The sequence below is a fragment of the Phyllobates terribilis genome, unplaced genomic scaffold (assembly GCF_046119375.1).
Source record: "Phyllobates terribilis strain yellow unplaced genomic scaffold, ASM4611937v1 Scaffold_12__6_contigs__length_324123572, whole genome shotgun sequence".
Taxonomy (NCBI): Eukaryota; Metazoa; Chordata; class Amphibia; order Anura; family Dendrobatidae; genus Phyllobates; species Phyllobates terribilis.
Window position 1 is genome coordinate 246,325,995 of NW_027362772.1, and position 13,209 is coordinate 246,339,203.

The 13,209-nt window shown below is 41.4% G+C and overlaps 1 protein-coding gene across 9 annotated transcripts in view; it reads left to right on the top strand.

Annotated features, from left to right (window-relative positions):
* Positions 1-446: 446 nt before the first annotated feature.
* KAZN (kazrin, periplakin interacting protein) overlaps positions 447-13,209 on the top strand; it is a 755,495-nt gene continuing 742,732 nt past the window's right edge. For 3 of the 9 annotated variants that reach the window (XM_073656779.1, XM_073656776.1, XM_073656777.1), the window contains exon 1: positions 455-706. In XM_073656779.1, the coding sequence (XP_073512880.1) occupies positions 625-706 (82 nt within the window). In that variant the 5' untranslated portion in view covers positions 455-624. Of the gene's footprint in view, positions 707-13,209 lie in introns of all 9 variants that reach the window. The other 6 variants (XM_073656771.1, XM_073656774.1, XM_073656778.1 and 3 more) reach the window with 6 other exon arrangements.

Genomic DNA, 13,209 nt, shown 5'->3' on the forward strand with positions numbered 1-13,209 from the left:
ATAGAAAAATATATATTAATAATTTATGGCAAGTGACGGGTCCTCTTTAAAGTTTCAGGCCAGGGTAGCAAATTAATTAGGTGATGGAAAGCTTAGCTGCAATGCTGGTTTAGTGTCTTATGATCTTGTTTTGTAAAATAATATTAGTCGTCTTTATGAAGAATGCATTTATTTATTTTTGGTCCTATATATAATACTGAGCTTGGAAGCAGCATACAAGGAATCAGTTTTTCAGGGAAAGGCGACCAGAAAGCAGGGATCCTAAATATCTTGCTGGAATTTTAAGTAGAGCACATCCAGCCTTCAATCAGAAATTAGCAGGGAGAACGTCCGAGCTTACTAACATGACCAAAATAAAAGCAGATATTGCATTTGGGAGTTAATAACTGAAACCGCTTTACACAACCGTCTGCAGCTGCCAGGCTTTATCCCCATCTCTCTCTTCCTCTCTCCTTTAATTGCATCTGAGGATGTAGCTGCAGAAACAAGGGAGCTTTCTGGATCTCGGGAAGGCTCCGTCTCTGATTATACATACTGGTGCTGTAGTGTTGTGCAGAATTGACAGGGATAGGGGTTAATCCACTGGTAAACACGCTGCAGTAGTCTCCTTGGACTTAGACACATATGACATTGAGAGCCATGGATGCTACTGGGCCTGTCACCTTTTCCCATGTATTCGGACAGCAGTGTGAAGTCATGGAAGCAGGTAAGAATCATGGATTCTGCCTATATATATATATAATTATATCCATATATTGATATATGCTGTGCATTACTATGGGTTTATGTGATATTCCACCGGTGATCTGCATGATTATTTATAGACTGAATGGCATCTTATCGGAAACAATTAACCGGCGTGCAACAGATGTAGCCTATTCGCTGCACATATATTTTATACTGTGTAAATTGTCCTAAATCCTAGTGCATTGTAGAAATGACATAATATTGCCACATAATATAGTCTGCAGACAATTTTTCAATGTAATAAATATAATATATACTGTATATGTATATTGGTATTAATAGAATATCTTTCTATTCAGTACCAAATACTGTGAAATAGCCATATAGGCCTGTAGTATATTTTGCATCCCCCTGCTGTTAGTAGAAAGCAGGCACAGGTACGGCAGCCTGTGTTTAGTCAATGGACTGCTCAGAGAGGCTTGCTGCGATAAAGGCATGTGTGAACAGTCCAAAGATAAATTGCAAATGCACTTGAAATTTAAAAGGAAAACTCCAGGGAATACTGCTGTGGGTTAAGTCTGTAATGTCTGACCTACTGGATAACACCTGCTTGGCCTAAAGGTCCCCATACACATTAGATAACAGTCATCCAAACCGGTCAATGTTGGTGATACCAGCTGATCGTCTTACTTGTGTGGGGGCCTTTGTAACGTGGCGAGGGGCAGTAGCCGTGGGCGAGGCACCCTTTTCTCGTGCCCCAGCACGTTACATGAAGGTCGGGGTCCTGGCTAGGTGCGCGGACTTGTGCTGTGAGGGCCCTATATCCCTTCTGGCCGTATGTAATGAATGAAGCTGGTTTGCCAGGGCCAGATGTTAATCAGTTCATGATAGGAGACCTCCAGTTCTTAACAAACGAAGCTTTACTAAACTGCCATTGCGTGGCAGCTTTGTACACAGGATAGTGGGTACACAACTTCTTGCACATTTCTTCATTAATACAGAGCACTCTATACACAGTCTTGTTACTTCCACGGCATCACACATTTCTGCCTCCACTGGTCTAATTTTCTTCACCACCACACAGCTTAACACTACAGTACAGTCCGTGAAAGTCTTTTCCTCTTCCCACAGTTCTGCATCTGAATCTCCTCTTAGAGGAGAGGGTTTGCCAATATGGCCTAACTCATCTTTAAGCTCTCTGATGCTTAGGGAGCTCCCACCTGGGACACTCACTTCGTGTCACGTTCTATTCCATCCTGGCCTGTTACATTTAGCTGTAAACTACCCGGGGCCTTGCTGTTAAGTATACCTTATCTGGACCCTTCTCATTTGGTCACTCTGCTCTCTGTCTCGTAACTCTCTCTCTGTCTTGGTCAGGATCACACTATCTCTGTCCCGGTCTCCTATCTCTTTTGCCACAAAACACTCACACATGCGGCCTTGCTGAGGACTCAGACCAAACATCTGCTCCACCTGCATGCTAGGCCCCGTCTGAGTCACTACCAGGAAGTCCTCTCTGATCCTGCTGCATAGCCCCTCCCTCTCTGGGCTAGTCTCAACGCTTAACTATGTCTTACCCTACTCACTGTCTGTTGCTGGGCAGACTTTGACAACAAACCACAAGGTAAACCACTAACAGCTCAACTATATTGTTCTATCTGAAGACTGTTCAAGTTGTGCGTTTCTACACAAGTATGGCTAAACTTAAAGTACCTCTTTGGATGAGTAACCATTATGTTGCACATTTCTTTGGATATGTGACCACTATACTATATACCTCTTTAGATATGTAACCACAAAGATTATGTGCCTCCATGGATAAAAATTAAGGAAACCTTCTGCATTTGAAATGACTTCCTCAGTCTGCTACTTTAAGAACCTGCAAACCCAGCCTTCGACAAAGTTCACATCCCCTGTGCTCAAGCAAAATCACAACTTGCTGCCCTTATAGTATCGCTAGGTATGACATTATCACAGGATTATTATAGTTGGTATATTTAGAATAACAACCAGTGGCATAACTAGAGTCTGATGGGCCCTGGTGCAAGATTTGAACCAGAGACCCCTCCAGAATCCTGAATGAAATATATACACATATATATATATGCATCCTCCATCCTGGTATATATGTCCCTCATCCTGGCCCCATTCTGGTATATGGCTTGGTATATGTTCTGCCACTGTTCTTTAATGTATAGAAGAAAATAAACCATTATACTCACCAGGGTTGTACATAGAAGTTATGGGGCTCCATAGAAGAAGTATAATGCACCCCCATAGTCCTCCATATAGTTTAATGCATCCCATAGTCTTCCATATAATGTACTGCACAGCCCATAGTCATCCATGTAGTATAATGCATTCCCTTCAGTCCTCCATATAGTATAATACATAGCCCATATACTTCATATAATATAATACACAGCCCATAGTCCTCCATAAAGTATAATGCACCCCCATAGTCATCCACTCAGAGAAGTGCCTAGTACCTGACTAATTTCATTGGAAACAATTTGCTATTAGTTGGATATAAGTAGCATGTTACATCCCTGTGACATCACTGATTGATGAAGGGATTTCCATGGATATAGAATCAGAGTTGACAGCTTAGAGGAACACTCCAGGCAAAACGGTGTTATGCCTAGTGCCAGGCCTGAGGGGTTGATTTATAACATAAGATTAGGATTTCAATAAGCAGCATAGAAAGAATCATTCCTCTTTATATGTCATTATTTCCATGCTAGTTTTCCCATTCAGAACTTTCACCAAATGCAAAGAGGTCATTATCTAGGGACCTTGCCTGTTACTTGCTAATTATCGGCTCCTACGCTGTTAGTATAATTCAACTTTTGCTAACGAAACATCTGTAAATTGTGTATTTGGAGTTACCAAGTGCGGATCTAAGAAAGTAATTATCAAAAATCAGTGCTGTTCCTGCTTGTTATTACGCCAAAATCTTCTTGCCATGACACAAAACACCAGTGGTTCTTTTCACAGACTGTGGTTGTCAGTAATATTACCGAACCGATCACCTACAGAGCAGAGTGCCATAAATTTGATGGCTTGACTTTCCCCAATGATTACCTAAGGTTAGAGAAGCTGGACCTGCGGCAATCACCCAATTCCTTTGCCAGCTCCCAATCAAACATGGGTTGTTGTTTTTTCAGTGCTTTTTTTTTTAAAGAACTATAGTTCTTAAATATCCCATCAGATCATGTTGTTTAGATCCCCCTAAAAATGAAGAAGTGATGCAATTGTCACATCTATTCTCTCTACAGAATATCTACGAATCATAACCTGTCCAGGGTTTCTAAAGACTGGTGTTGATGCGCAGTGTTTGTTGATACAGAGCTCCAATATTATGACTCCCTGTGGCCACCACTAGAGGGAGCTTTTTGCATACCATTTTATTAATGAGTTCAATGCATGTACAGTATATGGTGGACCCCTAAGCCTCCAAGTAGTGGAAGTTGGCGGCGAGAGTTTTATTATTTAAACCACCACTCCAGTGTTTGTTTTTTTTTATTTTTCACTGGAGTGGTATCACTAATGTAAGTTCCCAGAACCTAGAAATATACTTACCAGCTGCCATCTTGTTCTGTTCCTCGCGCCGTAGTTTGTGACTTGCCAGATCGCTCCAGTGTTTGCTCAGGAAGCCAGAGATCTCTTCTTAATACGAGACTATAGGCAACGTCATCCACTTCTATCCAGTGGTCTTTGAAGGGATCGGGGGGCGGCTCTGATCGCAGTCTGGATTCTCCCATTGGACCAGACCATAAAATTTACATGCAGCGCAGGACATGTGTGAAGACACAGGGTCTTCCGTGGGCAGAACACTACTCAGACAACACAGGCTGATAGTAAACAGTGTGGCAATAATTTATTGAACCACCAGCAATTAATAACATGTAGAACAGTCCCAGTAAATACACGAGATGGTGAAAAATTACACAATCTCACCCTTCCCCTGGCCTGCCGGGATTAGAGTCGTGAGATATGTGGCCAGGTGACCTGATTGTCCCAACCTGGATTCTTCACATCGTCTCTGAGAGTTCAGCAATGGACAATGGAGCAGTTCTGTATCTTTCCAGCCAGGGCTGTGGTCCCTTAGGCTGTCATCCTGTTGTGTCTTTTTGAACAGACGCAGAGACCCCCTCTTTATAGTTCACATTTGTCCTATCAAGCCATCATTCACAGGTCAAGGGTGAGGGATCATGATATTAATTTACAATGCTTGAATATCCATAGCTCATCCCCCCAATGTTGGCTGGCAAACACCCTACAATGGTATTTAACATAACTTAGCAAACATTCATTGTCCAGAGTCTCTGTATGGCAGACGATACATTATAAGAGCTGATATAAGATGCAGAAAACAGGCATTCATCAATGATCAATGTCACCTCAAGTGATCAGCAATCAGGTTTATTCGAAAAATAGTCTGTGTTGAGACACCAAAGAAGAACACAGGTTAAAACAGTCAACATAAAAATAGAGGTATATTGCTCTTACCCATCAGAAAGTATGTCTGGCATAATTAAGAAGAAAACCTGTGTCGTCACAACATGTATAAAACACATTTTCAGAGGTATGCAGGGGCACCTATGAGGATATAAAGGGGTTATAGGAGCCCTATTTACATAATTTTAAAGGAGATGGCCAGGGTTTATAAACGAAAAAACTGGTGGCAGGTTCACTTTAAGGGGTTAATACTGAAGTACCCTATACTGTCTGCAGCAAGTGCTGCACAACCTTATGCCTCTACCCTAGAATAGTTATAGAGGGCTCCTGATTGGATGCTGTGGCTGTCACTTAATAGCAGAGGGGCGGGGCAGGGGAGCTCTTACTGCAAGAGACGAGAGCACTTCAGTATTAAACACGGCGTGCACTTGTGTTAGTGCTGTGCCCGATTAAAACGTCACTTTCTTAGGGACGTGGATTCTCTCATTCGAGAGAATAGGGTCGATTATGTAAATGAATCTGCGTGCACTGTATGCAGTGTGAACATAGTGTGATCCAATTTTCTTGGATGAGGAGAAGATGGAGAACATGATTTCTCCATCTTCTCCATTGTGCCAGTGCATGGAAATCAGACTGCACTCATTCTGGATCAAACTCGGACATGCAGCGATTTTCTTCCTCTGTCCAAGGAAATAAATTGGACATGTGGACAGTCCCATATCAAAACAATGGTCCTAGTGCTATCCGATGTTTTGTCGAATCGTACTCAGACCAAAAATGTGCTTGTGTACACCTGCCCTTAGTCAGAGTGGTACTAAAGCACTACCCAAAGAAATGTTTAAACACCATTCTCGATCATATTTGCTGACAGACTCCCTTTAATCCTATGACAATGCAGGGAATTTAAAACTCTGTAACATAAAGGCAAAGCTCCAACCACTATAAAAAATATAGGACTGATCAACACTAAATACTAAATTTTGGACCTATTTGGATAAAAAAAGTGGTGTGCAGGGGTATATATTCACTTTACTTTAAGGTCACCAACTGGAAGACTGTAAGAAATGTACATTTTTAGATGCTGCATATTGATTTATGGGACATATTTCCACACTGTTAATAGAATTTCTGTTATAGACGTAACAATGGAAGGAGATCATGAATATGTTTGATAAACCGAGTCTTGAGAGATTATTAAGGATGGCAGGTAATTAGAGAAAAAGCTGTGAAATCAATACTTTGATGGCACGGTCTGCGCTGGGTAACAGTTTTCTGTTATCAATAGAAAAGTGTCTAGGGACCAATATCGATAATTGCTGTAACACTGGAGTATACTTCCTTAATGCCTCATCGTCGTTGGCGATGATCTTCCTTTGTTGGGAGCAGTGTAACTCGTCTTGTCTTTTGCATGTACAGATGTAGCATTTTAGTTGCAATGTTCTTTTTAAGTGGATTTCGTTGCTTAGTAAGCAAGACTGAACAATCAATATTAATTCACATTGTATTCCTTCTGGGCAGCTGCGTATACAGAGGAAGACTTCATGTAACTAGTAATAGATAGCATGAAGATGCCTGGACATCTATAGATCGTGCACCAATAGACTCTGGACTGTATTTGCAAGATATAAGTAAAACTTGACGAAAAGGAGAACTTTTGGACCAGGGTAAAATATGAAGCCAAACTTCTCCTATTCATTACAAAGTTAATCATGGATTTCATCTATGTGTTCTCTGGGATTTTCATGGGCCCATAAACTTTTAAAGGTCATTTTGATCCTTGAGGCTGATCAAAAACAGACATGTGAACATCTCCAAAGATTATAATGAAAAGCAGGAAAAATCCAGGGTCAGGATCCCCTATAAAAAAAAAAGTCTTTAATACAAAATGGTGTTAAAAAAGCTTCAACACACAAGATAGAGTGAAAAAGTAAACGCCTTTCAGACGGAGCCTTTAGTCATGCAATGTCTAAAGGCTCCGTCTGAAACGCGTTTGCTTTTTCACTGTATCTTCTGACTTTTTTAACACCATTTTGTAATAAAGACATGTTCTTGTAGATGAACCTGACCATGAATTTTTCCTACTTTCTATTTCTACTTTGCAGGCCTCCGTGCCTCGGATCTCTTGGTGGGTGAGCTGACTTTTTTGCTCATAGTTTAGGTACTTGTTCTAACCTGTGATGCCAAGCAGTTATGAGAAGTATCCTAATCATTATTCAGGTGTTTTTCTCCATGAAGATGCTTTATACTTATTAATAAAAGTCAATGGAAAGGTTCAAGAGACTTCCAGGCTTCTGAGCATTTTCCCGACATTTCAGCATCTTCATCGTTACATAGATTAAAAAAAACAAATGGAAAATGGCAATAACAAGAGACACCACAAAAATGATGGAAAAATGCTTTAAAAAAAAAAAACGCGTTTACCGTGACAGAGTAGATCCAGAAGACTGCAGCGTCTGATTCCTCCCACTCCTGCACTCACTAGAAGCCTTTCACCTTCATATTAAATGGTGCAAGTTTCTTTTAGCAGTACAGGGGTTAATCTGCTCAGTTGTGAGCTCCTGGAAGCTTACCTTCATTTAGGCTCTCAGCTGTCCAGTGTTAGCCACTCCCCGCTCCTATATATACTGGGCTTTGGCAGGCTATCATTGCCAAAGTTAGCTTATGCTGCATGGTTCTAGGAGTGTGTTACAGAGTGGTTATTTGAGAAGGCGTTTGGTGGATTTCAGCTTAGACTGTTGTGTGGTTTAGGTTACATGTTACTCCTATTCTTCTCCAATTTTGGTTTGTTCCCCATCCTCTACTTCCCGGTGTTAACCTCTGTTGTTTGTGTGCATATATTTGTATGATTGGTATTTTCCTTTAGCCCTGTTTGTATTACCTTGTTAGTCTGGTTGGTGTACTGCCATACACTACTACTCCTCTCTTCCCTGGGTGGGGGAAGGGAATAGACTGAGGGCGAATTGAGGAGCTCAGACAAGGTACGTGGCCCCAGCATCTTCACCTTCAGAAGTAATCTGAGGAACAGGGCCAGATAAGGCACCCCTAGCATTAGGGACAGGGTAGGAACCCGACAACAGTGTCGTGACACCAACAGTCAAAAATGTCAAAAAAGTGCTCAAAAAACAACAACACAGAATAAAAACAATTTACAAATATATGATGGGACAGTACAGAGATCTTTCTAATGATCTTTTTACAAGTAAATATACAATGACAACAAAGGAGCACCCTCTGCGTCTAAAGGAAAGAAGATTTAATCATCAATACAAGTGGCAAATCTTTACTGTGCAAGTAGTTAGACTATGGATTCTTAACTGTAAGAGCAGTGAGACTATGGATTCTTCACTGTAAGAGCAGTGAGACTATGAATTCTTTACTTTAAGAACAGTGAGACTGTGGATTATATACTTTAAGAACAGTGGGAATATGGATTCTTTACTGTAAGAGCAATGGAACTCTCTGCCACGCAATGTTGTAATGGTCAATTCATTAAACAAGTTCAATGAGGGCATGGTGGTCATTACTTGATCACTAGCCTTACATTGGTGGGGTTGCATTACACAGAGATGTATGGGGATAGGTTATGGGCTGCCTTGTATGATCTTGTAATTAGCACACCTTTGTTAAAAAATATTTTTCATTTTATAACTCAATTATAAATGTTCTTCTCGCAAATATAGCAGCATAATAAAACAGAAAAATAAACCTGATTGTCAGCATGAAAATAAAATTCTCGTAAGCTGAAATTATAAAAATACTGATATTAAATGAATGGTTAATAAAAAAAAAAAGTTAGTCTTCACAGGGATTTTCTAACAACACAGTAATTATTCTTTTGCTGCCAGAGATTTTGCTTACTCTGCGTATATGGATAGGGCATACAATGTGAACACACTGGAAATAACAAAAAAACAAACTCTCATAGAGTACTGTACTCAGAAAAAAAAAACAGTCATGGCCATCAGAATATGTTGCAAAAAATATGTATTTTTTAAAGTGATTTTCTTGTGGAAAAGCAGTAAAATAAAAAAATATATATAAATTGGGTATGAATGTAATTGTATCGACCCATAGTACAACATTATATCATTATTTATCCCGCACAGAGAACGCAGGAAAATAACTGCACCATACAAAGCTCTGCATCAAACCTGTCCATGGTTCTTGGTTCCCCAGAGAGCACTTATGGCAATGTGTAGGTGGCTATGACTTACACAGTCTGACTACTGACCAAGACCCAGACTAGTGGTACTACTGTCACCAGAAGCACACCGCTAATTCAGAACCTATGTAAAGAAAACATAATAACTGTACTATGTAACGAAAATGGATGCAACCTTTTTAGCGTACTTTAGATTTCACTTCCTTACCATTTTAAAGATATCTGTTTGTTGCCAGTGAATGAAAACCATCTTTTACCGTAAATGTAGAAAAAAAAAATACATGGACCGGACATCCAAATATTATATATTGATAAATTTTGCAATACAGAACATGAGGCTCTAGTTAATATTTCGATCAAAATGTATAAGCCCACTGCCCAATTAAAAAAATAAACATACGTATTTGGTATTGCCGCATCCATAAGTTCACATTCACACGTGGTGTAAACGTGTGTTTTTTTTGTGCAGGTGGCCTCACCATAATCCACAATATCAATCTTCTCTGATTGCGGTTTTTATGTATTTTCCAGTTTATTTAATGCATTTTTGGTGCAGATTTGAAGCACTGTTGTTTTCTGCATTTTTTTCAGTCCAGAAAAACCTTGATTCTGCACTTAAAAACGCAACTGTTTAGACACTTTTTTTTCAAGCACCTCATAGAGAAAAAAAAAGCACCAAAAACGACACAATTCAACAGCGTTTTCAAATACACAGTGGCCATGAATTTTTATGAAATCGCATCTACTTTCCTAGGACAAAAGATTCTCTGCACATAAAAAAAAAAACACAACCTAAAAGTTCTTTCTATCAAAATATAAAAATTAACCTGTATACTAAATGTCATGAAAAGAAAAAAATATATAAACGCCAAAATTGTGTTTTTTTTTTCTGGTCACAGAAAGTTATTAAAAGTTTGCTCATCTCTAGTTTTAAAGGTTCGATTAATTTCAGATCGATGAACTTCCCGATGTTTGTTGAACAATTCGTCGAACAGTTCGCCGAACGTATCCGAGTCCCATTGGATTCAATGGAATGCAAAACCAAACGCATACACAACACCTTCAAAGCGGCCCAAAAGCTGCCAAAACAGCTCAAATTAGAGGCAGACACCATGAAAAATGGCATCAATTGACCCACAGTACAAATTTTATAATGGCACAGAAGCAGTCAGCCATGGGCCATGCATGAGGTATCAAGGTCTGGGCCAGCATTCACAGCTTTGAATTTAACTCCAAATGAAGACATGGTGGTGAGGGATCGGTGTAGGCCTGCTGTGCTGGGAGCCCTGATATCTCATGCAATGACTCAAGTTGCTTTTCTGCTCAGCCACACTCAGGTGGCACAAACATCAGTTTCATAGTGTACTATTGGTACAAAATTGTAAGGATAATAACACAGGTAGTTGACTGAAAGTAAGTGGAGGCCTGCCAGTCCGGGAGGCCTACTGCTACAGGCAACACACATAAAGGAGACCCAACCATCAGTTTCCACATTTCCAAAAATTAGGGGCAGACACCACCAAAGTGGCATCAATTTCACCAGGCTAGAAATAGTAAAATGGGGACTGACACCTCTTCCACTACAGCCAACCCTGCAGATCTAATCAGGAGTCTTCATATTAAAAAAAAAATAGGGGCAGACACCATCAAAGTGGCATCAATTTCACTAGAGTGGAAATAGTATAATGGTCCACTGACACCCCTTCCAATACAGCCAGCCCAGCAGATGGAGACACAATCAGGACTCTCCTCTTTTAAAAAAAATTAGGGGCAGACACCAGCAAAGTGGAATCAATTTTTCACCAGAGTAGAAGTAGTATAATGGGGCACTGGCATCCCTTCCACTACACTACAGCCAACCCACCAGATGGAGACCCAATCAGGAGTCTCCACATTTCAAAAAAAATATTGTTAACATCTGCAGCAGCAACAGCAGGCACAGAAGCCACGACAAAGATGTCACAGACTGCAATAATGCAAGATCAATGCAGCACACTAAAAACTACACCATCGCCTACTCTGTACAGTCTGCGATTGGGGTGCAAAAGTCCTTGGAGATCCATGACTTGTTCATCTTGATGAAAGTTAGGTGGTCTACACTTTCAGGGGACAGCCGGATGCACTTATCCATCAGGACACCATCAATGCTGAAGACACGTTCTGACAGAAATTTGGCTGCTGGGCATGATAAAACCTCCAAGGTGTGACAGGTGAGCTCAAGACACTTTTCCATTTTTGAAGACCAAAATGTAAAAGGGTCCAAACCCTCCCTGATGGTATTGATACTGAGCTCAAGATACTCCTGCACCATCCCCTCCAGTCGTTCACTACGTGTCTGGTACTGGGGGACTGCGATGGCCATCAGCTTTCGGAAACTGTCTGTATCCACCAGGCGGAAAGCAGCATTTCCGTGGCCAACAGATTGGAGATGGTGGAGTTCAAGCTCTTAGCTTTGGCATGGTAGGATGAAACAATCTTTTATGTGACCACAACTGTGGGACCAAGGGCTGGCTGCTGTGCTGACAGAGGGTGGAGCAGGGTGAACACGACAAACTGTTGGACCATGATTGAGGTGCAGGCGAGATGTTACGGTGGATTGAGAAAGATGTGGTGTGGTCGGTGAAGCAGAAACAGCAGGCATGTCCACTTCCATTACAGCTGACGGGCTCTCACTCAGCCTGACTGGAGAGGGTGGCAGATAACGTGAGTTGGCTCATCCTTTGCGGTCTTAAAAAAGTCCCAGGGTAGGCAACCCTTGCCACCCCTGCGAGCTTCAGACCCGCGACTGCAGCTAGCCACAGCCGCAGTTGTGTCTGAAGATGCAGTGCTCAGCGTGGCTGTATTACTCCGCAAAAAAACCTCCTCCACCTCCTCTGCTGAGCTACTCATCTGCATGTCTCTGGGTTCACACTAAGTGGGATTTACAACCTCTTCCTCATCCTCTCTGTTCTCCCATTCCTCGCCCTGAAAGTCACCCTCCTCTTCCTGCCCTGAGAGCACAGTACAGTCTGGAGGAGCACCTCAGGTATCTGAGTCTCATTAGGATCAACTCCCCCCACGGGCTTTAACATCTGGTGACGAGGGTCAGGATTCTGCTTGGACCCTACTTCGTCCTGCCCCGGATTCAACAGAAAAAAAATTTGGCCATCGGTGCAGATGCTTTCCTCCTCTTAAATCTGTGAATCTTTGGAGTAGACCTCTGATGCCCATGGCATAGAATGTGTGAACAGCTGTGCAAACTCGCCCATCTGTGGTTCCCTACAATTAGTTGGGCGGTAGGAGAGTTGTGAAGTGGGGGGAAACAAAGATAATTGGAGTGCCACCTATAAGAACTGTACTGTGTGTGATGTTGAGATAGAGGAAGAGGAGAGGCCACTTGATGCAACAATTGCCTTCCACCGGAGCACATGCTCTTTCTGGCCCTCATCCACAAAGCGTACCGCTGTGCGGCTGCCAAAGAAAGGGAATGGAGTAGCCCGTCCAGTAACAGAAGTTGTCAGTTGTCTTTGGATAGAATTTGATGAAGTTGGTTCGGTAGAGCTTTCACTAACATTATCACCTACCCCACGTACACTTTGAACACCTAGCCTATTCCCCCTTCCACCACGACCTCGCTTTTTCCCACTCATGTTGGATGTACCCTTCCCATCTTTTAACCAGCTGTTTAACAAACCTATGCCCAGACCTGTGAGTCACCTGTCTGTAAATTATCAATCAGTATTTGCTCAGATAGTGTTGCTGGAGCACGCTATTAGCAACCAAAAATTTGATTTTATACTGTAGAGCCCTGGATACAGCAGAATCTCAGAACAAAATAATTAAAAGCTGAGATGTGGCCTGCTGTATATATTACAGTAGTTATAGAAGAAATTACATTTTTAACTGTGGATGAGCCCTGG